The sequence below is a fragment of the Manis pentadactyla genome, chromosome 4 (assembly GCF_030020395.1).
Source record: "Manis pentadactyla isolate mManPen7 chromosome 4, mManPen7.hap1, whole genome shotgun sequence".
NCBI lineage: Eukaryota > Metazoa > Chordata > Mammalia > Pholidota > Manidae > Manis > Manis pentadactyla.
Genome location: NC_080022.1, coordinates 153,444,713 through 153,472,575, shown reverse-complemented (window position 1 = coordinate 153,472,575; position 27,863 = coordinate 153,444,713). Strand labels below are relative to the sequence as shown.

Sequence of the window (27,863 nt, the reverse complement as noted above, 5' to 3'; positions counted from 1 at the left end):
TCATAACTTGGACCAGAAGATTTCACTATGTCCATTTTCTTCAATCTCACCTCTTATTAACATACTAAACGAGAAGGAAGAAAGCAATCTCCCCAACACAAGTCTTGTTTAACAGTGGGCCTACTGTGCTGATGTGCCCAATTTTCTTAATGAAAACAAAAAGGAAGAAAGAAAGGGGAAACAAAAAATGAATGAAAAAAAATGTAGTTTAAATCAATGAATGAAATGGCCATCATCAATTGAACAGCATAGTTTTGGGGGTGAATACACGCAAACAGAACTGAGAAAAATGGATTCTTGGTATTTTGCAACCTAAGCCAGATACCTCAAGAGAAGCAGGGACTCTGCCTTCTCTGTATTCTCTGTAAAAAGCTGGAGCTCTTTAATCAGTTAGACTAGGCTTTACATCTTGGTTCTTCCACTGAGTAACTCTATGACCTTGAGCAAATGATGCCATTTTGGAGCCTCAGTTTCCTTGTGTATAAAACTGAGGTATAATACCTATCTTGCAAGGTTGTGTTTTTGATTCAATGTTATACCCAAACTGTGAAGTTTGTAACACAGAGCTTAGAACACAATGGCATGCTGAAAATATTACTTCCCCTTTTCTCTCAGTGGCCCCTTCATTTCCTACATGTGCTCAGTACAAGAGCAAAACATCCTATGGATGTTCACTTGATTCAGGAATGATTATGTTATTAAATTCATCACCCCATCCTACCCTGGGCCAACATTCCCAGTTATAAACATGTGATCAGGGACCTAGGGACAATATGAACCTTTTACCCTTACTTCAAGTAAACAGGAGCCTCTAAAAACCATCCAAAAGCTCAGCACTCTGAGCCCTGCTTAGTTCCATTGTTATGCCACTCTAACAGGACTCTTCGGCTCCTTAGGCAAGGATATGGAACAAGAGGAACTTTCACATGCTACAGATGGGAGCGTAAATGTAGACAATACCTTAGAAAACAGTTTGGCACTAATTAGTAAAGCTGACCATACCCTGCACACTCAATAACCCAGCCTCCATTTCTGGATTTATACTCTGGAGAAAGTTTCAAATGTGCTCTAAGAACATTGTTCACTATGGCCCAAAGTGAAAAAAAAAACCAATGTCTCTTAGCAGTAGAATGGATAAGTAAACTGTGGTACATTCATACAATGGAATATTATAAAACAATGAGAATGAACAAACTAACCCTACATGAAATAATATGGAAACATTTTACAAAATAATGTTTAGCAAGAAAAGCCAGAAACAAAAGAGCATGTTCCTGTTCTGTAAAGTACGAAAATAGGGAAAACTCTTTTGCGGTGGTAAAAATCTGGATAATGGTTACTCCTGGGGAGTGTCTGTGGAGAGGACATAAAGAGAGGTGTATCCACTTTGTGTTATACATAATGAAAAGTTTACTTTAAAATACATCGAGTACAGGAAAAACTAACCAAGGAGGTAAAAGACCTGTACTCTGAAAACTGTAAGACACTGAGGAGAGAAATTAAAGAAGACACAAATAAATGGAAATCTATCCCATGCTATTGGGCAGGAAGAATTAGTATTGTCAAAATGGCCACCCTGTCCAAAGCAATTTAGAGATTCAATGCAATCCCTACCAAAATACCAACAGCATTTTTCAATGAACTAGAAACAAATAATCCTAAAATTCATATGGAACCACAAAAGACCCCAAATAGCCAAAGCAATCTTGAGAAAGGAGAACAAAGCTGGGGGTCTTACATTCCCTGACTTCAAGCTATACTACAAAGTTACAGTAATTAAAACAGTATGGTAATCCAGGCCTATTTGAAGAAGAAAGAACAATCCCAAATGAATAGTCTAAAGTCACAATTATTGAAACTGAAAAAAGAAGAATAAATGAGGCCCAAAGTCAGCAGAAGGAGGGACATAATAAAGATCAGAGAAGGAATAAATAAAATTGAGAAGAATAAAACAATAGAAAAAATCAATGAAACTAAGAGCTGGTTCTTTGAGAAAATAAACAAAATAGATAAGCCTCTAGCCAGACTTATTAGGAGAAAAAGAGAATCAACACACATCAACAGAATCAGAAACAAGAAAGGAAAAGTCATGATGGACCCCACAGAAGTACTAAGAATTATTAGAGAATACTATGAAAACCTATATGCTAACAAGCTGGAAAACCTAGCAGAAATGGACAACTTCCTAGAAAAATACAACCTTCCAAGACTGACCAAGGAAGAAACAGAAAATCTAAACAGACCAATTACCAGCAACGGAATTGAAATGGTAATCAAAAAACTACCCAAGAACAAAACCCTTGGGCCAGATGGATTCACTGCTGAATTGTATCAGACATATAGAGAAGACAAAATACCCATTCTCCTTAAAGTTTTCCTAAAAATAGAAGAGGAGGGAATACTCTCAAACTCATTCTATGAAGCCAGCATCACTCTAATACCAAAACCAGGCAAAGACCCCACCAAAAAAGAAAATTACAGAACACTATCCCTGATGAACATAGATGCAAAAATACTCAACAAAATATTAGCAAACCAAATTCAAAAATACATCAAGAGGATCATACACCATGATCAAGTGGGATTCATCTCAGGGATGCAAGGATGGTACATTAAAAATCCATCAACATCATCCACCACATCAACAAAAAGAAGGACAAAAACCACATGATCATCTCCATAGACGCTAAAAAAGCATTGAACAAAATTCAACATCAATTCATAATAAAAACTATCAACAAAATGGGTATAGAGGCAAGTACCTCAACACAATAATGCCCATATATGACAACCCCAGAGCCAACATCATACCTAACAGTGAGAAGCTGAAAGCTTTTCCTCTAAGATCAGGAACAAAACAGGGATTCCCACTCTCCCCACTGTTATTCAACATAGTACTGGAGGTCCTAACCATGGCAATCAGACAAAACAAAGAAATACAAGGCATCCAGATTGGTAAAGAAGAAGTCAAACTGTCACTATTTGCAGATGACATGATATTGTACATAAAAAACCCTAAAGACTCCACTCCAAAACTACTAGAACTAATATCTGAATTCAGCAAAGTTGCAGGATACAAAAGTAATACACAGAAATCTGTTGCTTTCCTATACACTAATGATGAACTAGCAAAAAGAGAAATCAGGAAAACAATTACATTCACCACTGCATCAAAAAGAATAAAATACCTAGGAATAAACCTAACCAAGGAAGTGAAAGACCTATACCCTGAAAACTACAAGACACTCTTAAGAGAAGTTAAAGATGTCACTAACAAATGGAAACTCATTCCATGCTCTTGGCTAGGAAGAATTAATATTGTCAAAATGGCCATCCTGCCTAAAGCAATTTACAGATTCAATGCAATCCCTATCAAAATACCTGCACTATTCTTCAATGAACTAGAGCAAATAGTTCTAAAATTCATATGGAACCACAAAAGACCCCGAATAGCCAAAGCAATCCTGAGAAGGAAGAATACAGCAGGGGGGATCTCGCTTTACTACAAAGCCACAGTAATCAAGACAATTTGGTACTGGCACAAGAACAGACCCACAGACCAGTGGAACAGAACAGAGAATCCAGATATTAACCCAAACATATATGGTCAATTAATATATGATAAAGGAGCCATGGACATACAGTGGGGAAATGACAGCCTCTTCAATAGCTGGTGTTGGCAAAACTGGACAGCTACATGTAAGAGAATGAAACTGGATCACTGTCTAACCCCATACACAAAAGTAAATTTGAAATGGATCAAAGAACTGAATGTAAGTCATGAAACCATAACACTCTTAGAAAAAACCATAGGCAAAAATCTCTTAGACATAAACATGAGTGACTTCTTCATGAACATATCTCCCCGGGCAAGGGAAACAAAAGCAAAAATGAACAAGTGGGACTATATCAAGCTGAAAAGCTTCCGTACAGCAAAGGACACCACCAATAGAACAAAAAGACATCCTACAGTATGGGAGAATATATTCATAAATGACATATCCGATAAAGGGTTGACATCCAAAATATATAAAGAGCTCACACACCTCAACAAACCAAAAGCAAATAAGCCAATTAAAAAATGGACAGAGGATCTGAACAGACACTTCTCGAAAGAAGAAATTCAGATGGCCAACAGGCACATGAAAAGATGCTCCACATTGCTAATCAGAGAAATGCAAATTAAAACCACAGTGAGATATCACCTCACACCAGTAAGGATTGCCATCATCCAAAAGACAAACAACAACAAATGTTGGTGAGGATGTGGAGAAAGGGGAACCTTCCTACACTGCTGGTGGGAATGTAAACTAGTTCAACCATTGTGGAAAGCAGTATGGAGGTTCCTCAAAAAACTCAAAATAGAAATACCATTTGACCCAGGAATTCCACTCCTGGGAATTTACTCTAAGAATGCAGGAGCCCAGTTTGAAAAAGACATATGCACCCCTATGTTTATCGCTGCACTGTTTACAATAGCCAAGAAATGGAAGCAACCTAAGTGTCCATCAGTAGATGAATGGATAAAGAAGATGTGGTACATATACACAATGGAATATTATTCAGCCATAAGAAGAAAACAAGTCCTATCATTTGCAACTACATGGATGGAGCTAGAGGGTATTATGCTCAGTCAAATAAGCCAGGCGGAGAAAGACAAGTATCAAATGATTTCACTCATCTGTTCGAGTATAAGAACAAAGAAAAAAACTGAAGGAACAAAATGGCAGCAGACTCACAGAAGCCAAGAATGGACTTACAGTTACATAATGTAGGTGGGGGTCACGGGGAAGGCAGTACAACACAGAGAAGACAAGTAATGATTCTACAGCTGATTGACAGTGACTGTAATGGGTTATGTGGTGGGGACTTGATGATGGGGGGAGTCTAGTAAATATAATGTTGCTCATGTAATTGTATATTAATGATACCAAAATAAAAAGTAAAATATGTATGTTCTATATACTCTTCTTATGTATGATATAGTCCACAATAAAGTAATTTAAATTAAGTCATAACAAACAAAAAGCACACCCTTAAAGAAAGAGTAGCAGAATGTGGGATTAAGATAATAATTTTAGAGCTAGAAGAGGCCTTCGAAACCATTTTAACCATCTCATTAAAGACACCAAAACAGAGGCCAGAGAAGGTAAGTGACTTGCTCAAAGAGATTCAGTTACAGAGCCTAATCCAGAACCTAGGTAAACCTCCTGGTTTCCTGCCAAGTGCTCCTCCCATAGCCTCACCCTGGTTAATCCATTCAGTTCTACTTCCCTACTGTCTTCAAGAGTCACATCTCTCATCTGCACGTTATAAACTCACCTATGTTATAGCCTTTTTCCCTTCTAAATAACAAGTTTTTGCTTTGAGAAAAGGAAATCAGGAGAGACAGCCTCTCCTCCACAAATATTTCAAACCCTTCTAAAACCAGTCAAAATATCTGGTAGTAGAGAAATAGTTCTGGGTCTATCTTTCTACTGCTAGGTATTTTGGCTCATAAATGCAGCTCTCCCGCTTCTCTCTACCCTTCCGTATGGCTTCTTGAGCATGCAGGCTTTCTTTTGGGGCCTCTGAGACGCACACAAGAAGGGAATGGTCTGAGAAATGATCAATGGAAACTCCCATTTTACCTTTGTCCAAGCACAAGGTCTCTCTTGGGAAGAGTGAGCTCTTCTGCCACCTTGTGGCATAGAATGAGAATAGCGAGCCCTCAGACCGTTTCCAAGCCCTGCTCCAAGGTGGCACAATGACGTGGCATCCAGGAACTAATCTACAGAATATTTCAAATAGAGTGACAGGGAGGAAGTGTCTGATACCATTAGGGAGCAGAGAATCATGCTAAGGAAATACTAAGCAAAAACCCTGAGACCCAGGGAAGGTAACCGAGCCCCTTCATGCTGCCCTACTTACCTTGCCTGCTAGAGCAATCGGGCCAACTGCAACAGGGAAACGGAACAAGACAGTGCTGCCAACAAAATTTGAGGCCCGTGTGTTCCCTCTACTCGGTGGTCTCATGTCTCTGCTCTCTTCCATAGCAAAACGTCTTGGAAAAGTTATCTACACTTTTTCACCTCCAGTTCCCTCTCAGCCCTCTCCTACTTCACCACTCTGCTTTAACTGCTCTTACAAAACTGTCAAATCCAATGAGTAGTCTGTCTTTATTATATGCAATCTCTCAGAATTTGGCTAACCTATTCTTTCCTTGAAATACTCTCCTTTATTGGCTTCTATGCCATCCTCTCTCCTAGTTTTCTTAACTCGGATATGAGCTCCTTAGAGAACTCTTCTCTGAGTACCTTACTTAAAGTGGCCTCTGCCAGTAATCCTTCACTTCATCACCCTTTTGTTGATTTACAACTGTCATAATCTATAATTACCTTATATATGCATTTGTATACTGTTTATTATTAGCTCTCTGCACCACTTGATTTTTTAACCATGTTTGTTTTCTGCTTCCCATCATTTCATGCGAACACACACTTGGTCTTGCTCACTGCTAGAACAGTGTCTGGCAGAGTAAGCCCGGAATTAAAGAGAGAAAGGCATTGTGGCTGAACATTAAGCACTTCCTCTCCTCCTTCCACATTTCAGGCAGCATGTTGCCTTTCAGTGATATCTCTTTCCTTTCTGTTTCCCCAGAAGATTTCCCTTGATGCTCAAGATAGCCAGATTTCAACCTGAATTAAAATGTCAGGAAGCAGGGTAATATTTAAATTATGATTTGATGCAACTCTCATGAACTCCCTCTTGAAAGAGTCCCTTAAATCAAGCTATGTTCACATCCCTATCATTCAGAGTGTCAGCTTCCAGAACCTTCTTATACACAGCCAAACCTATGTTGGCTCCAATGAAGTACACTTGCAGTGGGTAGAAAGACTGCACAGGATCTGGATAGATCTTCATTTCTGCTTTATGATCCACCTACCTATGCTATCACAAAGCCTACAAAGTATTACATTAGATATATACTCTTTATTAAAAGATAGAACCCAATTCTGCTGATCCCTAGCACAGTGCTCTCCCCACTGACTCATTCAGTAACTAATTCTGTCCTAGCTTCCTGCTCTATTCAATAAATCAGTTTCCTTAACAGAAATCTCTGTATCATTTATGTCAGCATATAAATCTACATGACTGTGTCAATGAGCATGAATGTGAATGGCTACGTGTCTATCTGCAAGTATTTATAATGCATATCACTGGGTGTTTATGCCCTTCTTTCTAGGGAAAGCTGTAGGTGATTAAAATTCTTTATGACAGTACCAGCAATGAAGTTAGGGGAAGACGTTTTGAGTCAATCATTAACAAGCAGATTTGGTTCTCTCTCCAATCAGCTTTATTCCTGGGTCTTCAGGGAATGGGGCAAAATAACTAGGGTGGAGCCAGATTCTCCCAGGGTAAAACTTGGTTTCCAGGCAGTGAAAGTACTTAGTGACAAGATTATAAGGGGCTGTCACAGATCAACAGCATAGCGTCTCTACAAAGAGCATGGGCTCAAACTAACATGGATACCATCTTGGTTTTCAGCTTAATCATTACATCCTCTGATGCCAACAAGAAAGGTAAGAACTTCCTTAGCTTAATTTCCTGGAAAAATACAGAGAGAGGCCTATAAAATGTTTGGGGGTCTATTCTGCCAGACAGAGATACAGCCAATACTCCCTAGGTCATGCTTTCCAGTCATCCCATGTATTCTCTTGCCTCTAAGCAAGGCTGCAATTTATTCAACCCAGAGAGATAGCTGTTTCATGGTGTGAAGTCTTCAGAGGATGTGCTGCCTTCTTCCATCTTGTTCATGTCACTAACACTAAGAATCCTGTTGCTGTTAGTGGCTTCTTTATTAGAGGGTGCTGTGACAATTTCAGTATTGCCATCACCTAAGACTTCCAAATTCATAACCTTCATAAGATGCTGTTTTCCTTTTCCAAAGTGGTGGTATATCCACATAGATGGGGATGCTCTTGAGGCGGGAGATCTGAGGAGGATGGTGGGGGGTAAAATGGCACCATTCACTGATTTTTGATAATGTTCGTTTAAAACATGGTTTTTCAGTGTCCTAAATTATATTTTCTCTCTAAAATTAGCTAATTAGAGCTAAGGCAAAGCAGCACAAAGTGTAGCAGTAACAAATTTAACAGATGGAAAAACAACACCCTGTGCATTATGTGTCAAAAGCATAAATAACTATGACTTACAGTTCTATGGTAACAGTAGAGGTTACCTTGTCCAAATTTACAGTTAACAAACTTACAAAGTTTTAATACAAGAAGGCAGAGAGAACAGAATGGAAAAGAGTTAAGCAGTGTCTGAAGGAAGGGGTTGGTCAGTCTTTCATTAATTAGTTAACTTCACTTAACTCTATTTCACCTTTTTTCCCCCTTAGGGTAATAGATTGGTACGCAGTTTTCCTTACACTAGGCTAAGTCCTACTTGTTTATATTTTGAAGTCTCTTTTGGGGAGTGTTCGATCTCTCCAATTTCAAGTTTTATGAGAAGGAATTGCATTCTTTTGTATCTTCCTCTCCAGTGCCCAGAATTCTAAAGGGCTAGTAGCCAGTAAATCCTGACCTTTCTTTTTTTCTTTCAGAATTCAGAGATAGCAGCTGCCAAGTGGCGCTGCCTAGGCTTTTCCCAAAGGAAGTGAGAAGCATCGGGAATGTTCTAATGCAAGGTAGGGAACAGATACTTCCTGAAAAATCACTTTGCCATACAAGAAAGTTTTGTCTCCCCAATTTCTAGCCCAGATCTCAAATATCGTATTTTAAAGATACGTATCCCTTCAAGAGGCTTTTTGGAAACCAACTTTAAAATTAACTATTATTACCTAAGGCATGGCTATATAAATCAAACAGATGGGGTTGAAGAAGGAGGAGGCAGCTCATTAGAGAAAACAACTTATAGGCAATTCTCTGAGCTGGATTTATTGCAGTCACCTGTCTTCATGGGACCCATGGCAGAAAGAAGAAAAGGCAGGGCTTGTATATTTAATAACATAAACATATACTGTGGAAGAAGTTAGCTGAAAAGAGAAGTATAGCTGTGGGGTTTAACAGGGGTCATCAGTGGAAAGTGGTTTAGCTGCACACCATTCAGATTAAGAGCCAGCTTCATTTTTCCATCTGGCTTTTCTCCTTTCAGAAGCTCAGGAAGAAGCCAAAAGGTCCACATTCATTCAAAATCAGACCGTGGCTACCCTGCAGTGCCTGGGCTCTGGGAGCAAAGTGAAAGTCAACCTCGTGTATTCGGAGAAAAGGCCAAAGGTCAAGCACACTCTGAAGAACCTGAGAATCATTGCTGTTCCCCGAAGAAAAAGAACTGCCTCCCCAAACTGTCGTCTAGTCCCCACATCCAAGTTTCAGACTGGATCCCTTCTATCAGGCAAAGGTGAGACTGTAAAATGAGACACAGGGAGGCACTGACTTGTAGTTGACATCCTTGAAGGCAAGTGGAGCTTAGTAGCAGCTAAAGCCTCAAAGAAATGGGTTACCCTCTCCTTGGGCGAATCTGTGTCCTCTGAGACTTGATTTTCTGATCCCTTCTACTCCTGCTATGCTGTAATTTTTCTATTATCCCCATTTCTTATGGGTTTTCTTTTGAAAATAGTTATTTGACTTTTATTTTGAATGCACACGGCATAGATTTGGAGTGAAAAGTTAGTCTCCTTCCTACTCCAATCTCTCAATCCTCCAGTTCTCTATCCCTGAGGGAACTACTATTACCAACTTACTGAATTGCCCTTCCTACTCTAAGCATGTATGGGTATACGTATTTTAAAAACATAAATGGTAGCATAGCATACAAGCTGTTCTGTACATTGCTTTTTTTCTACTTAATATTGTATGTTACAGGTTGCTTCATATTAATATAAATGTCTCATTCCTTTAAACACTTGTAAAGTATTCCATCTTATGCCTACATTATAATGTATTTCACCAGTTCCCTATTGATGGATATTTTCGTTGAATCCCATCTTTTGCAAACACAATGTTGCAAGCGATGACCTTATACATTCTTCTTCATCAACTGGATAAATTCCAAGAAGGACTGCTGCATTAAAAGTTTGATAGATATTGCTAAAACACCCTCCATAGCTCTTATTCCACTTTGCACCCCTACCCCTGCCTGCTCCCCAACAGTTGCTGGGCAATGGCTTTTGACCTCAGCCTTCTGTCTCTCTGCTTCCACCTCCTTTCCTTCTCCCATCGATTCTTTTTGTTAAGTAGTTAGGGATCAATAAACTGGGACCGGCAGTTCCCCTTTACATACAGGCAGCCCCCTAGACACTACTGCTACACTGCTCAAAAAATAAGACTGGACACATTGAGAGAAACTGGGGGTTCACAACAGAATAATGAAAAAAAACTTTTAAAAACTACAGTCTGTTTAGAGGATAGAGATGAGGAAATAAGTGGATAGGTTCTTGGGATGTAGCCTAGATACAGTAAATTAAATATCCTCACATAACATGAATGTTTTAATTCCCTTTGTTGTACTTTCTAAAGTTCACATGATGATAATCTGTGTGGGAAAAAAAACTTAAAAATGTAAAAGCCTCAGACAGTGTTTGAGGGCTTTCAGTCACTCAGTATGAATGTAAGGTAATTCAACAGACCGTTTTCCTCCTAACCTGTGACACCCACCTTTGAGTCAATGGCAGGTGTGATGGGTAATAGTAAACTTAACTCATTTTGGAGTCTAGAGCACGCTGCACAGGGTAGATCTTTCTTGGATATAGTGCTATGCATTGCAAGACTCAGGGCAATTAAGGACACAAGTTCTTAGAAACTTGGGACAAGGAAAACTGGAAGATTAAGGGAGAAGAGAGATGCCAAAGACCACTGGACCTAATTCAAAAATTTGTCTCAGGCCAGCATAGGGCCCAAGGGAGGGAGGGAAGAAGACTTTCTGCCTCCTTCCTTCATGACATGTGACTGGTTCCCACATGCAGAATTTAAGCTAATACCCTGTAATATTTAAGCCATGAAAAGAAACTAAATGGATATTGGGTGTGTCAGTTTGGGGACCCCATCATCATTCACAATACATTTCTAATAATAAGTTCCAAACAACCAACTTATGAAATAGACTTTTGAATTATCACCTCATGTCTAAGTTGAAATTGCCTATTCGGAACTTAAAATTACATTAAGTACAAGGTGGTGATAGAATCCAAGTAGAGCAGAAATAAAAATTAAGTGAATGTTCAAATAACTAGGTCATAAAAGAGATACCTTCTGAAGTTAGCACACTATTGGTGACATCAGCCTGCATGGGAGGATGTCCCAGAAACAGCAAGAAGACAGTTCATAGAAATGTCCCCAGAACAAAGTAGGAATTTGAAACTGTAAGGATGATGGATTGTAACAAATCTATAACAGGAGATGTGGGACAACATGGAATGTAGAAAAATATAATATGGGGACTATTTGTTACTCTTTAAGGAATTTGGCCATGGGAAAAAATCCTCTATTATAAATATTCTGTAATTTCTTTCTGGTGGAGAAAATGAATCATTAGTTCTTTATCACTTATGGTACAGTCTAAACCACCTAGTTACTATTGCTCAGATTCTGTACCAATCAAGAAACTTTCCAATTATGCATTAGGTTTCACAAGAATGTATATGCTTAGAATGGGGTATCTAGAAGGGAAAAATGTCCTTTCTGATCCATTTGACAGATACATTCTCTTAGGTATAACTTTTTATTGTTGTTGTTATCATTAATCTACAATTACATGAAGAACATTATGTTTACTAGGCTCTCCCCTACACCAAGTCCCCGCCAGAAACCCCGTTACAGTCACTGTCCATCAGTATACTAAGATGTTGTAGAATCACTACTTGTCTTCTGTGTTGCACAGCCCTCCCCTTTCCCCAACCCCCCACATTATACATCCTAATTGTAATACCCCCTTTCTTCCTCCCCGCCTTTATCCCTCCCTACCCTCCCATTCTCTCCAGTCTCTTTCCCTTTGGTAACTGTTAGTCCATTCTTGGGTTCTGTGATTCTACTGCTGTTTTGTTCCTTCAGTTTTTCCTTTCTTCTTATATTCCACAGATGAGTGAAATCATTTGGTATTTTCTTTCTCCACTTGGCTTATTTGACTGAGCATAATACCCTCTCTCTCCATCCATGTTGTTGCCAATTGTGGGATTTGTTTTCTTCTTATGACTAAATAATATTCCATTGTGTGTATGTACCACATCTTCTTTATCCATTCATCTACTGATGGACACTTAGGTTGCTTCCATTTCTTGGCTATTGTAAACAGTGCTGCGATAAACATAGGAGTGCATCTGTCTTTTACAAACTGGAGTGCTGCATTCTTAGGGTAAATTCCTAGAAGTGGAATTCCTGGGTCAAATGTTAAGTCTATTTTGAGCATTTTGAGGAACCTCCATACTGCTTTCCACAATGGTTGAACTAATTTACATTCCCACCAGCAGCGTAGGAGGGTTCCCCTTTCTCCACAACCTCGCCAACATTTGTTGTTGTTTGTCTTTCGGATGGTGGCCATCCTTACTGGTGTGAGGTGATATCTCATTGTGGTTTTAATTTGCATTTCTCTGATGACAAGCGATGTGGAGCATCTTTTCATGTGTCTGTTGGCCATCCGAATTTCCTCTTTGGAGAACTGTCTGTTCAGCTCTGCCCATTTTTTAATTGGATTATTTGCTTTCTGTTTGTTGAGGTGCATGAGCTCTTTATATATTTTGGATGTCAACCCTTTATCGGATATGTCATTTATGAATATTCTCCCATACTGTAGGATGTCTTTTTGTTCTATTGGTGGTGTCCTTTGCTGTACAGAAGCTTTTCAGCTTGATATAGTCCCACTTGTTCATTTTTGCTTTTGTTTCCCTTGCCCGGGGAGATATGTTCATGAAGAAGTCACTCATGTTTATGTCCAAGAGATTTTTGCCTATGGTTTTTTCTAAGAGTGTTATGGTTTCATGACTTACATTCAGTTCTTTGATCCATTTCAAATTTACTTTTGTGTATGGGGTTAGACAGTGATCCAGTTTCATTCTCTTACATGTAGCTGTCCAGTTTTGCCAACACCAGCTATTGAAGAGGCTGTCATTTCCCCACTGTATGTCCATGGCTCCTTTATCATATATTAATTGACCATATATGTTTGGGTTAATATCTGGATTCTCTGTTCTGTTCCACTGGTCTGTGGGTCTGTTCTTGTGCCAGTACCAAATTGTCTTGATTACTGTGGCTTCTTCATGAATATATCTCCCAGGCAAGGGAAACAAAAGCAAAAATGAACAAGTGGGACTATATCAAACTAAAAATATTCCATACAGCAAAGGATACCATCAGTAGAATAAAAAGACATCCTACAGTATGGGAGAATATATTAATAAATGACATATCTGATAAGGGGTTGACATCCAAATTATATAAAGAGCTCACGCACCTCAACAAACAAAAAGCAAGTAAGCCAATTAAAAAAATGGGCAGAGGATCTGAACAGACACTTCTCCAAAGAAGAAATTCAGATGGCCAACAGGCACATGAAAGGATGCTCCACATCGCAATGATCAGAGAAATGCAAATTAAAACCACCAATGAGATATCACCTCACACCAGTAAGGATGGCTACCACCCAAAAGACAAACAACAACAAATGTTGGTGAGGATGTGGAGAAAGGGGAACCTTCCTACACTGCTGGTGGGAATGTAAACTAGTTCAACCATTGTGGAAAGCAGTATGGAGGTTCCTCAAAAAACTCAAAATAGAAATACCATTTGACCCAGGAATTCCACTCCTGGGAATTTACCCTAAGAATGCAGCAGCCCAGTTAGAAAAAGACATATGTACCCCTATGTTTATCGCAGCACTATTTACAATAGCCAAGAAATGGAAGCAACCTAAGTGTCCATCAGTAGATGAATGGATAAAGAAGATGTGGTACATACACACAATGGAATATTATTCAGCCATAAGAAGAAAACAAATCCTACCATTTGCAACAACATGAATGGAGCTAGAGGGTATTATGCTCAGTGATATAAGTCAGGCAGAGATAGACAAGTATCAAATGATTTCACTTATCTGTGGAGTATAAAAACAAAGAAAAAACTGAAGGAACAAAACAACAACAGACTCACAGAACCCAAGAATGGATTAACAGTTACCAAGGGGAAAGGGACTGGGGAGGGTGGGTGGGAAGGGAGGGATAAGGGGGAAAATGGGACATATGATTAGCACACATAATGTGGGGGGGGCAGGACATGGGAAAGGCAGTGTACACAGAGAAGACAAGTAATGATTCTATAGCATCTTTCTACGCTGATGGACAGTGACTGTAATGGGGTATGTGTGGGGGACTTGATAATGGGGGGAGTCTAGTAACCATAATGTTGTTCAAGTAATTGTACGTTAATGATATCAAAACTAAAAAATTAAAAAAAACAAAAAATCCCAAAGCTATCCTGTCACTCTGTTCAAAACCTTGCAATAGATCCCCATTTCAGTCAGAATAAAAACCAAAGCCCCTAAACTAGCCTGCAAGGCCCTAAGTGATATGGGCCAGTTCCTTTAGAAATTTTCTCATTTCCTATGGCTGTTGCCCTTGCTCCCTCCACTCCAGTCTCACTGGCCTCTTGTTCTTCCTCTGTAACTACAGCATGCCAGGCACTCTGCCTCAGGATATTTATTCTTGCTGTGCCATCTGTCCCGACTGCAGTTTCCCCAAGCATCTGCATGGCTAATCTCTCCAGTTCTTTCGAATCTTGGATCCAGTTTCCCCAAGCATCTGCATGGCTAATCTCTCCATTCTTTCAAATCTTGGATCAATTCTCACCTTCTCAAGGACACCAGCCTATATGGCAGGTTACCTAACCATGCCTACCGACACCCCCAGACTGCTCCCTTACCTTGTTCTATTTTAATTTTTTTTTTTTAGCAGCACTTATCCCCTTCAAACATGCCATAAAATTTACTGTACTTATTGTTGTCTGCTTCCCCTTGTTCCCTCACCCCGCAACTCTCCTTCCCCTTTGCTTGTTCCCTTGCTAGAATAGAGCCAACTGATATACCCAAAGTACTGAAGCAGTAATGGCACATAATAGATATTCATTTATAACTATCTGTTGAATGAATGAACTTGAGAAGTGCATGAATCTTGGTGGCCTTTCCTTCTTCCCTCTACCCCGACTCTCCCCTATCCTTTCTTGAAGTAGTTGACTTAGACTTTACTTAGACTCTACTAGACTGACTTTCATCAGTCATTAAGGCAAATTACGATATTTCACATTCTTCTGTGGACTTTGGAGCCACCTTTTTTAAAGAAGGAAACTTTCAACCATGTTACACCCTCCATCCTTATTATCATTATAGCCTTAAGAATGATAGGCAAACAAGATATGGTGGACTCCTTCACTCTGACTCTAAAGTAGTCAAAGGTCCCAAGGGGATTTAATCCATATCTCTTATTAGTATCTTTATACTCATTTATTCTTGGCGTTATTTTGTGCCCACACCCTAAACCTATGGACAGATCAATGGGGCCACATTGGACGTTTACCAACAGCTGGGTAGAGCTGGAATTTTGCCAGGTAAAATAAAAGGCAGTATGAAGTTTTCTCAGTTGTCTTTTCATTGTTTCTTTCTTGTTTTATAGCCTTTTTACCAGGGATCTCCCATTGTAAGGTCTATCCAGTGACATGGGCTGCATCAGAGAATTTTCCCACTGCTACGACCTCCGTAACTCCTGGGAATAAAGAAGGAGACAAAACTACAAGTATTTATGATTTTTCTAGCTCTTTGAAACAACCAAGTACAGGATAAATGGGGGTGAGACAACAGAAGGAAAAATAAACATTTTTAGCCCCAACATTAGTCTGGGTTTCCCAAAGTTTTCCTGGAGGTTGATAAGTTAGTGAGTCTATATTAGAAAATCACTCAATTTCTTAGGAGAAAAAATCAGCTTCTCTATAAATAAGGTCCCAGAATGTTTGTGGTTTTACACTATTAATAATCCTTTACCTCCACACAAATAAGCTCACCTGGTAGCGAGACTTGAGCACGGAACAAACTGTATTCCTGTGGTAGGTGATTCCAGCTATTGCACGTACAGATAGGTGACATTTCAACACTAAGCAATCACTGCAGCGATGACAACAACAAAATGCATGTTTTCATCTGCACTGTTTTTGGAAATAGCCTCCCTAACATGGCCAGAACTCAAATTATGTAAGATTCCACTTTGGGTTAGATCCCAGTTCCAACACAAGAAAAGTACACATGAGATCAGTAATAACAAGCTGCATATAGAGCCATTTTTCCCAACTGGGCTTATGATTCCAAAGCAAAGCCAGTTCACCTTTGTTCCTCCTATGCTCCACTGAAGCTAAGAGGATCATAGGAAAGGTGATTTTCTAATCCCATACAGTGTGCCTGTAGAAGCACAAGGGTAGAGACCCTAAGAGGGCTGCTGGTGAAAGATGCATCCTTATGCATGCACCCCCTTTCCTCCCCTGATATCAGTGCAAGAATCCCAAATCCCAGGGAAGATGACTCACTAAGAGGCTGTGAAGGTTATTAAAGCAGAGCCTATGATGCCCACCCCACTTCTAACTCTGAGTATGAATTAGAAATTCAACCTCTGCCTCTGAATCAGGCTGTGCCCGTTAGTTCTGTGAGCCAGACTTTCAAGTCAAAGGATTGATCTCTTCCCTCTCTCAAATTCTCTCTTTTCCCTCTTATACTCCCCTCCCTCTTTTTAGACACAGATGAGAACCTAGAGAAGAGGCAGAAATGGAGCATTGTGGTCAAATTTCTGATTGCTGTCACCCTGTTGCTCAGTGGAGTTACCATTATAGTGTTTGTCATTTTTGAAGTCCCATGTCCTGTAAGTTTGCTGATATATTGGGTCCCTGGACTTAACCAATGAAGACTTCCTTCAATTCCATGGGCAGGTTGGCATAATGAGAAAAGCATAAAATTTGGGCAGACCTGCCATTCATACTCACTAGCTGAGTGGCTTAGAGAAAGTTGCTTGACTTCTCCAACTTCAGTTGCCAAGTCTGTAAAATGAGACTAATGATATTTGCCTTTTATGATGTTTTGGAAGATTAATTAAGAGCCTGTGTGAAAGGTGCCTGGCATATAGGACATGCCTGCTAAACACAAGTTCTTTTCCTCTACTGTACTTGGACATACTCTGGGGAGGATAGATCCAATAAGACTGAATATCCTTTGGAACAGATTTTCCTTAAATAGCCTGACACGAGGTTTGGAAGATAATCAAATGCATGCCAGCCACCTGAAGTGACATCAGTCACTTTCTCCCTTCAGAGTCAATGTCAGGGTGCCAAAGAGCGATGCCAATGCCAAAGGTTGTGGAGAATGAAAAGGAAGGAAGACCAGCAACCTGGGGCAGCTGAATCCCAGCTTGACTCTCAGCACAAAAAGGAAAGTGTTCTCTGTATGGTCTGTCTTTTGCTTGGAGAAATGAGGTTAACATATAAGTACAGGGACACAGGGAGCTGCTTAAGTTAAAAGCAAATGTGCCTAATTCTTTTACATGTCAGGAAATAGGTATTTATATTGCTGTTTTCTTAAGATCCATTCAGTCATAACACAATAGAGCATTTATTGAAAAGACTATTTCTGAACCCCAGGATTATAAGTTCCTATTTCCCTTTTGCTCTAAAATAGACACCAGACCACCAGTTCAGCAGAGCTACTTTAAATCCAATTTCCCCAGCAGAAGTGAACTCAGCCTTTGAATCGATTTCTAGTATTAAATACTAGAAATACTCACTAAGGCAAAGAGACAAGGTCTCCAATACTTTAAAAAATTAAAGAAGGTATCCACTTTTGTAGAATTACAACATTGAGACTGGGTCTCAAAGACTGCCTAGTCCAGAATGTTATACATGCTGCCACTCTTTAATCTATGTTGACTGCACATACCAATAACCAAGCACAGTACAACTAGAAGATAGTAAGTTCTAGATCTCTAATACACAGCACAGTGATTATAGTCAACAATACTGTATAATATAATTCATAATTGCTAAGAGACTTGATCTTAAATGTCCTCACCACAAAAAAGGAATAATAAATATATGAAGTGATAGAGGTATTAGCTACTTGTGGTACTTCGGTGAAAATAATATTGCAATATATATAAATGTATCAAATAAATGTACACAATGTTTTATGTAAATTATATCTCAATTTTTAAAAACAAGCACAGCATTCTTTCCACCCAGGCATGGTATCAGAATCTTTTAGCATAGTGCCTTCAGTTTCTGATGCCAATTTATTTGTCATCTCTGGTCTAGGTTAATATTTTCTATAATCTAGTTTCTGCTAATATTGGATAAGAAGCCCATGTATATCAGCATGATTTTATCATATGATATATTTTTAGTTCTTTACCCCAATCTGCATTATCATTTCTACTGACCAAAGGGAGAAATAGGCCTGAAGGGAACTAAAAAGTCTAATCTAGAATTAGAGGTATCCATGTAGTACCACCTCTGAATTTCTCCCATGAACAAAAAGCTACTCATGATAAAGGAATTAATAAAAATGATAGTAAGCAATTTCACAGACATTACTTCAGTTGAGACTCACAACAGCTCTGAGATATAAAAACCAGGTATCATTTATTGATACTTAATCTGAGGTTCAGAGAGGTATGTGACTTTCCCAAGATCACATGGCTGGCAGAACTAAAATCCAGGTCTTTTAATTCCTACATTGGATTTATTAGTTAATTTACCTATTCCACAAAACTTCACTAAAGTCCTTCTATGTGCCAAGTTCTCTGCCTTCAAGAGATGTACAATCTATATTCATAACAGATAAGCATCTAGAAAGTACATACAAAGTCATATGAGACATGGAATCAGATGTAGTGAGAGTGGAATGGGACTAGTAAAGAATATTTGACCTATATAGGCCCAGATCTCTGTCTCTTTGCAAACCTGAGACTGTTTGGGCCTGAGTCAAGGGATGAAGCAGAATCCCTGGGATCCAAAATAGCTGCACACCCAGGGCCTTTTCCATTCAAGGCAAACCACTCAAGCATGGAGTAGATGGCCTCTTTGCTAGTGGGTTATAGCTTCTGACCAATTGCAGGTTCTCATTCAGAAATGCACCCTGCTGACACTCTCAGTGTAAGCACAGTAACTTTTCTTTCTTTTTGTTTTTTTTTCAACATTTCAAGCAGGTTTATCGCTAAACTTGAGAGGGACCCCTTTGCTCTGGCCAGCAGAACAAAGAAGGCATCTCTTACAGGCTAAGAGGCCTTTATTTTTTTAATTTTGTATTAAGGTATGATTGATATATACTCTTATGAAGGTTTCACATGAAAAAACAATGTGGTTACCACATTTACCCATATTATCAAGTCCCCACCCATACCCCAATGCAGTCACTGTCCATCAGTGCAGCAAGATGCCACAGATTCACTATGTAAGCACAGTAAATTTTCCTATTAATTATTTGGTAACAGAGGCAAAATGATGAGTACTTGGAATTATATAAGGTTTTATACCAAACTATCTCTTTGGTGCTATATGAAGAGATGCCCATTGCCATTCTCCTTTATCTTTCTTATGTTCTTTCAATCTCTAGGTTGAACAAGATACTCCCAACCCATCAAGCCCAAAGAAAGCTGTGGAGATCACTATTGTCCAGGAGACATACTTCTGAAAAGTTCTGCTCTGCTTCACACATTGAATGAAGGATACTACACTCTCTTCTCCCTATTATTAATCCATATGGGCAAATTCCTGCCAATTTTACACACATATCTTCAGCAGGGGTATTACAATCAAACAGTAATGCCAGGCCAACAAAGGGGGAGCAGTCACTTCATACTACTGCTTTTGACTTAGCCACAGGCCTCTGAGATGCACTTTGTACTTCCCCCCAAAAACAGATATCTTTTCATCCATCTGATGAAAACAAAAGGTCTTCCCTCTAAGCACTAGGAATGAATGTATTGCTCTTTTTGACAAAAGGCTCTCTTTGACAGCCTCCAAGGAACTGGGCAAAGCAGCCATTAGTGTGGCATAGTTCCTTGGCTCCTCTGTTAACACTTAAAGCTGTTTCATGCTCCCTGGCTCTCAAATGACTTGGTTTGGGGTTTCTATTTTCCCAGGCAAATGTTCATAGCATTTTATGAGTTAGCCCCTGCCACTACATGTAGCTACCCACACACTGGTAAAGAGAACATGACCATAAGTATTCCAAAAGTACTCATCTTGAGTCATCCCTAAGGGGCTTGGGGACTGCACACAAAAGGACCCAGACGATGTCTCCTGACAATCCACAACTCCCAAAATGAATCTGACATTGTACGCTACCATAATAGTGAGCTGCATACATTCTGAACAAGGATTCCAGAGCAAAATGGTTATGATGATCTTTTCACAGAGTCATAGGTATGGGTCAAGTCTGACCTGCTTAAGTAAGAGTTTGGTGAGAAAATGGAAATGGCTAATCTGAAGGCACCATTTAGGTAAAAAAGGGAACGGCAGAAGGGATAAGACAGAGTGCTGTCCTGCTTCTCTTCATAATCCTGGAAACCATATCTCATTTTGGTGAAATGTGCCTGTTTCTAAGTAATTCTGTTTTCTCAGTTCTCTGGTGAAAACCATATATGAATTGTATCCTACATTCTTTCACTTCAAGTGCTGTCCAAAAAAGTGATTCTCAAAACTATACCAACAGGGGAAACGATATTGCCCTAAGCCCTGACTTAATATTCAAGCTGAGCCTAGAAGAGCTGGAGAAGATACAAACATGGTAGATGATAATTTTCAAGGAAGCCCTAGAGATCCTTGAGTGCTCTAAGGAAGGAGTTTTGAAAATAGAGTAGGTACAGAAGACAGAGTACTGGGGCTGCCATTTGGATAAATGAGTGTATTACTTGCACTCTGCCACTGATTTGCATCACCTCCAGTTTATCCTGCTGTCTGTGGCTCAGTTTGACCATGAAAAGGCGGGAAAGAGTTTGGTTGATCCCAAGACCACTAAGAAAGATGATCAAAAGCATTCTATACTTAGAAGTTCTTGGACTAGAACTGATACCAACATTCATCCCTGCCCTTCCCAGTCTCATTTACCACAGAATGTCCTTTAATCCAGAAACATGAGATTTTCCAGGAGATGAAACCTGTGGCAAAGTTCATACTCATTAATTCTTCTGCAAGACTGTAATTTGGGTAACATTCATACTGACTTTCTTTATGGAAATTCACTAATGGAATAAAAATGACTTATTTTGCTTTGGGAACAAGTTGTTTCCTCTGACAAAGCATGGTCCCTGTAAGGATTTTCAGACTTCCTAATCAGTTAGTCATTTTGAATCCCATATTCTCAAACCAGTGGGGATCTTTGAAAACTAGGAAATGGGAAAGACAGCAGAAGGGAAGGGAGAACTCCTATATGGACTTTGGGATGTGAACCTCTGTATGCAGATCACTTCACAGTAGGGCACAATTCTCCCTGTCATCTAAATCATAAGCTTAAGTTGAAAAGACACTGTTTCTATGGAATGCCAATTATTCCTCTGGGAAATGACAAGCCAGCAAGGTTATTATTGCAAATTTCTTCTCATTAAGTTCCCACAATTTGTTTTTTGATTAATGTACATTTTCATTATAACAACTTTTAGAAAATACAGGAAAGTATAAAGAAAAAAATTGTACTTAATCCTTCTCCCACAGATAAGAACTGTTAACACTCTGATAAGTCTCTTTATAGACATTACATATACACATTCACATAAAAAGACATATGTTTCACAAATAACATAGTACTCATCATACCATTTGTGAGGATAAGCACTGCCCACTTGTAACCTTTTGTTCCATGCGTCCCCATGGCCCCCTCTTTCAGACAGTATGCTAGGTACGGTGTGTTGATGGCCTGGGGCTGGCCAAATCCAGGCCCACCTTATCTGTGAAAACATTTTATTTGGTGGCAGACCCCTCTGACCAAGGTTTTGCTCCTTGGAGAGCTGATCACACAATAATGATCCCTTCTTGCAAAGCACATAGTCTTTGTCCCTCAACCTGGCACATAGGTAATCATTATCTCCTCACCCCATTTAGTCAACCCACTTAAACAGTTCCCTTCCTGTCCACAACAGTGGCATGCAACCTTGTCCAGCCAACCGTGGACTCCCTGTACCTAAGTCCCAACAAACCTCATGTCTCATATAGCATCTCCAGGTATTTCCTTCAGTCTTTCAGGCACTTTCCCTTCACAACTCGCCCACTTAGGTGTGCAATCAGACCTATGATCACACATCGTTTTAAACCTATCTCTCTTTTTTGGCTAATGGTTTACTACCATATTTTCAGTTAGCATAAGTATTAAGTTGTGCTTTTTTTTAAGTCTTAAGAGTAAGAGCACTGGAAGTCATTCCACCTTTTTTAAGGACCTGAATCACCCCAGTACTTTTTGATAGAGCCAAAGATTAATATAGGTAGTTGCTTAGGACAGAGAAAGCACATTCACAAAAACCTACAATTTAAACTTTGGAAGGTATTGCTGAATTCCATTGGGTAAATAGTTGTAATTGTGAATGTGTTAAAAGAATGACTTTATTCAAGATAAACTAATATACAAAAATTTTATATCTGTTTTATTATTTCTTCATTTTTCAGATATACCTGTGATCTCAAAAATCAAAGTGACCTAGAACTCTCTGTACCTCTGAAAGGCCTGAGCAAGCCATTAGCATCCCTCCTTTTCTGGATTACCAACAGAGAGAGATTTAAGGATGTCTAGCCTAATCATTCTCCCCCTTCCCCTAACCCTTATTTTGGAATCTTGTTAAACATTGACCATTAGATTCTGACCTAGAGCACGTTTCTTATGTTTATGTCCAGCATTAGCCATTTTCCAAAGAAGAGTTACTGTATGTATTTATAACTGGGGCTAGGAATCCTTTTTTTTTTTTTGGCCCTGGACAGGTTGACACTCTTATGGCCCCTCCTCCTCACTGATTCTCCACTCCTACACCCACACTTCCCCTCCATTCTCAGAAAAGATTGCATTTCCAGAGGTCACACAATGGTGCTCATGTTGCCTTGAACTGCCATTTATCTTTTTATGTGTACTTCCTCATTCTTACACGTGAAGTTTGTAGTGTCTGAGCTAATTTGTGTATCTCTATATTACTCTATATTGAGCAAAGGACCAAGTTCGTAGTAGACACTCAAAAAAGTTGTTGGTAATGTCTCACCACTTAATGGACAGCTGAGGTTAGCATAACTGAATTTCCAGAAGAAAATGGGTAACTTTTATTTTTTTAAATTAAACTATCATTGATATACAATCTTATGAAGGTTTCACATGAACAACATTGTGGTTTCAACATTTACCCATATAATCAAGTCCAAACCCCTTCCCATTGAAATCACTGTCTATCAGTGCATTAAGATGCTATAGAGTCATTACCTGTCTTCTCTGTGCTGTACTGCCTTCCCCCTGACCTATCTGTATTGTGATTACAAATTATAGCGCCCCATAATCCCCTTCTCCCACCATTCCCACCTGCCCTTCCCAATCCTTTCCCTTTGGTAACCTCTAATCCCTTCTTGGAGTCTGTACCTCTCCTGCTGTTTTGTTCCTTCAATTTTGCTTTGTTGTTAAACTCTACAAATGAGTGAAATCTTTTGGTACTTGGCTCTCTCCACCTGGCTTATTTCATTGAGCATAATACCTTCTAGCTCCATTCATGCTGTTGCAAATGGGAGGATTTGTTTTTCCCTTATGTATATGTACCACTTCTTCATCCATTCATGTACTGATGGACACTTAGGTTGCTTTCATATTCTGGCTATTGTGAATAGTGCAGCGATAAACATAGGGGCGCGTATGTCTTTTTGGAACTGGGATCTTGTTTTCTTTGGGAAAATTCCTAGGAGTAGAATTCCTGGGTCAAATGGTATTTCTATTTTTAGTTTTTGAGGAACCTCCATATTGCTTTCCACAATGGTTGAACTAATTTACATTCCCACCAACTGTGCAGGAGGGTTTCCCTTTCTCTGCATCCTCACCAACATTTGTTTCCTGGTCTTTTCAATGTTGGCTATCCTAACTGGTGTGAGATGACATCTCATAGTGGTTTTAATTTGCATTTCCTTGATAATAAGCGATGTGGAGCATCTTTTCATGTGCCTGTTGGCCACCTGAATTTCTTCTTTAGAGAAGTGTTTGTTCAGATCCTCTGCCCATTTTTTAACTGGGTTATTTGCTTTTTGGTGTTGAGGCAGGTGAGCTCTTTACACATTTTGGATGTTAACCCCTTATTGGATAAGTTGTTTAAGAATACATTCTCCCATACTATAAGATGCCTTTTTCTTCTATGGATGGTGTCCATTGCTGTACAGAAGCTCTTTAGTTTCATGTAGTCTCATTTGGTCATTTTTGCTTTTGTTTCCCTTGACTGATACGCATTCAGGAAAAAATTGCTCATGTTTATATTCAAGAGATTTTTGCCTATGTTTTCTTTTAGGAGTTTTATGGTTTAATGACTTATATTCAGGTCTTTGATCCATTTCCAGTGTACAGAGGTAGACACTAAACCAGTTTCATTCTCTTACATGCAACTCTCCAGTTTTGCCAGTACCAGTGTTGAAGAGACTGTCTTTTCCCCACTGTATATCCATGGCTCCTTTATGGTATATTAATCGGTCATATATGTGCAGGTTTATATCTGGGCTCTCTATTCTGTTCCATTGATATATGGGTCTGTTCTTGTGCCAGTACCAAATTGTTTTTATTACTGTGGCTTTGTAGTAGACCTTGAAGTTAGGGGGTGTAATCCCCCCAGCTTTGTTCTTCCTTCTCAGGATTGCTTTGGCTATTTGGAGTCTTTTGTGGTTCCATATGAATTTTAGAAGTTTGTTGAGGAATGCTGTTGGTATTTTGATAGGGATTGCATTGAATTTGTAGATTGCTTGAGGCAGGATGGAGATTTTGACAATATTAATTCTTCCTATCCATGAGCACAGGATGTATTTCCATTTATTGGTGTCTTCTTTAATTTCTCTCATATGTGTCTTGTAGCTTTCAGGGTATAGGTCTTTTACCTCCTTAGTTAGGTTTATTCCTAGATACTTGATTATTTTTGATGCAATTGTAAATGGGAGTTCTTTTCCTGATTTCTCTTTCTGCTAGTTCATCATTAGTGTATAGGAATGTGACATATTTTTGTGTATTAATTTTGTATCCTGCAACTTTGCTAAATTCAATTATTATTTCTAGTAGTTTTGAGGTGGATTTTTCAAGGTTTTTTATGTACAATATCATGTCATCTGCAAACAGTGACAGTTTTAACTTATTCCGTATCGATCTGGATGGTTTTTATTTCTTTGTGCTGTCTGATTGCTGTGGCTAGGACCTCCAGTACTACCCCATGTTGAATAAAAGTGGGGAAAGTGGGCATCCTTGTCTTGTTCCTGATCTTAGCAGAAAAGCTTTTACCTTTTCACTGTTAAGTATGATGTTCGTTGTGGGTTTGTCATATATGGCCCATATTATGTAGAGGTACTTGCTCTCTATACCCATTTTGTTGAGAATTTTTATCATGAATGGATGTTGAATTTTGTCAAATGCTTCTTCAGCATCTATGGAGATGATCATGTGATTTTTTTGTTCTTTTTTTTGATGGATTTTTGAAAACTGTACCATCCTTGCATCCCTGGAATAAATCCACTTGATCATGATGGATGATATTTTTTATGTATTTTTGAATTTAGTTTGCTAATTTTTTTTTGGTATTATTAATCTACAATTACATGAGGAACATTATGTTTACTAGACTCCCCCCAACACCAAGTCCCCCCGACAAACCCCAATTCAGTCACTGTCCATCAGCGTAGTAAGATGCTGTAGAATCACTACTTGTTTTCTCTGTGTTGCACTGCCCTCCCCGTGCCCTCCCCCCATTATACATGCTAATCATAATGCCCCCTTTCTTCCCCCATCCCCTTATCCCTCCCTTCCCACCCATCCTCCCCAGTCCCTTTCTCTTTGGTAACTGTTAGTCCATTCTTGGGTTCAGTTTGCTAATATTTTGTTGAGTATTTTTGCATCTATGTTTGTCAGGGATATCAGTCTGTAATTTTCTTTTTTTGTGGTGTCTTTGCCTGGTTTTAGTATTAGAGCAATGCTAGCATCATAGAATGAGTTTGGATGTATTCCCTTCCCTTCTACTTTTTGGAAAACTTTAAGGAGGATGGGTATTAGGTGTTCTCTAAAAGTCTGATAAAATTCAGCGGTGAAGCCATCTGGTCTGGGAATTTTGTTCTTAGGTAGTTTTTTGATTACCAATTCAATTTCATTGCTGGTAATTGGTCTGTTCAGATTTTCTGTTTCTTTCTGGGTCAGTCTTGGAAGGTTGTATTTTTCTAGAAAGTTGTCCATTTCTTCTAGGTTATCCAATTTGTTAGCATATAATTTTTCATAGTATTCCCTAATAATTTTTTTGTATTTCTGTGGTGTCCATAGTGATTTTTCCTTTATAGACCCTCTTTTTTTCTTGATAAGTCTGGCTAGAGGTTTATCTGTTTTGTTTATTTTCTCTTTGTATACCAGCTCTTGCTTTCATTGTTTGTGTCCATTGTTTTACTCTTTTCAATATTATTTATTTCTGCTCTGATCTCTTTTATATCCTTCCTTCTACTGACTTTGGGCCTCATTTGTTCTTCTTTTTCTAGTTTCATTAATTGTGAGTTTAGACTTTTCATCTGGGATTGTTCTTTCTTGAGATAAGCCTATATTGCAATATACTTCCCTCTTAGAATGGCCTTTGCTGCATCTGAAAGATTTTGGGGAGTTGAGTTGTTGTTTTCATTTGTCTCCATGTACTGCTTGATCTCTGTTTTTATTTGATCACTGATCCACTGAGTATTTAAGAGCATGTTAAGTCTCCATGTGTTTGTGGGCTTTTTTGTTTTCTTTGCATAATTTATTTCTAGTTTCATACTTTAGTAGTCTGAGAAGCTGGTTGGTACAATTTCAATTCTTCTTAATTTACTGAGGCTTTTTGTGAAATAGTATGTGATCTATTCTGGAAAATGTTCCATGTGCACTTGAGCAGAATGTGTATCCTGCTGCTTTTGGGTGGAGTGCTCTGTACAGGTCTGTTAGATTCATCTGTTCTAATGTGTTGTTCAGTGCCTCTGTCTCCTTACTTATTTTCTGTCTGGTTAATCTGTCCCTTAGAGTGAGTGATGTGTTGATGTCTCCTAAAATGAATGCATTGCATTCTATTTCCTCCTTTAATTCTGTTCATATTTATTTCACCTATTTAGGTGCTCCTACATTGGGTGCGTAATTTACAATGGTTATGTCCTCTTGTTGGACTGACCCCTTTATCGTTATGTAATGTCCTTCTTTGTCTCTTGCTACTTTCTTTGTTTTGAAGTCTATTTTGTCTGATAGAGGTACTGCAACTCCTGCTTTTTTCTCCCTATTAGTTGCATGAAATATCTTTTTCCATTCTTTCACTTTTAGTCTGTGTATGTCTTTGGGTCTGAAATGAGTCCCTTGTAGGTAGCACATAGGTGGGTCTTGTTTTTTATCCATTCTGAAACTCTATGTCTTTTTATTGGTGCAGTCAGACCATTTACATTTAGGGTGATTATCGATGAACATGTCCTTATTGCCATTGCAGGCTTTAGATTCATGGTTACCAAAGGTTCAAGGGAAGCTTCTTTACTATCTAACAGTCTAACTTAACTCACTTATTATGCCATTTGTAACACAATCTAAAGGTTCTTTTTTCTTTTCTGTTTTCTTCCTCCCCCTCTCTTATATATTAGGTGTCATATTCTGTATTCTTTGTGTATCCCTTGACTGACTTT

General features: G+C 38.9%; 2 protein-coding genes across 8 annotated transcripts in view; one reads left to right on the top strand and one right to left on the bottom strand.

The window, feature by feature from the left end:
- ACACA (acetyl-CoA carboxylase alpha) overlaps positions 1–27,863 on the bottom strand; it is a 305,940-nt gene that overhangs the window by 264,090 nt on the left and 13,987 nt on the right. The window lies entirely within an intron of this gene.
- Positions 7,271–20,538, top strand: C4H17orf78 (chromosome 4 C17orf78 homolog). 2 transcript variants are annotated; one of them, XM_036911072.2, is made up of 6 exons: positions 7,271–7,562; positions 8,588–8,671; positions 9,139–9,384; positions 15,638–15,757; positions 16,743–16,867; positions 17,314–20,538. In XM_036911072.2, the coding sequence occupies exons 1-6, from the start codon at positions 7,505–7,507 to the stop codon at positions 17,515–17,517; spliced, it is 837 nt and encodes a 278-aa protein (XP_036766967.1). In that variant the 5' UTR covers positions 7,271–7,504; the 3' UTR covers positions 17,518–20,538. The 2 variants fall into 2 exon arrangements, with proteins under 2 accessions (XP_036766967.1, XP_057357236.1); XM_057501253.1 differs by lacking the exons at positions 15,638–15,757; positions 16,743–16,867 and having other exon boundaries at positions 17,314–17,402.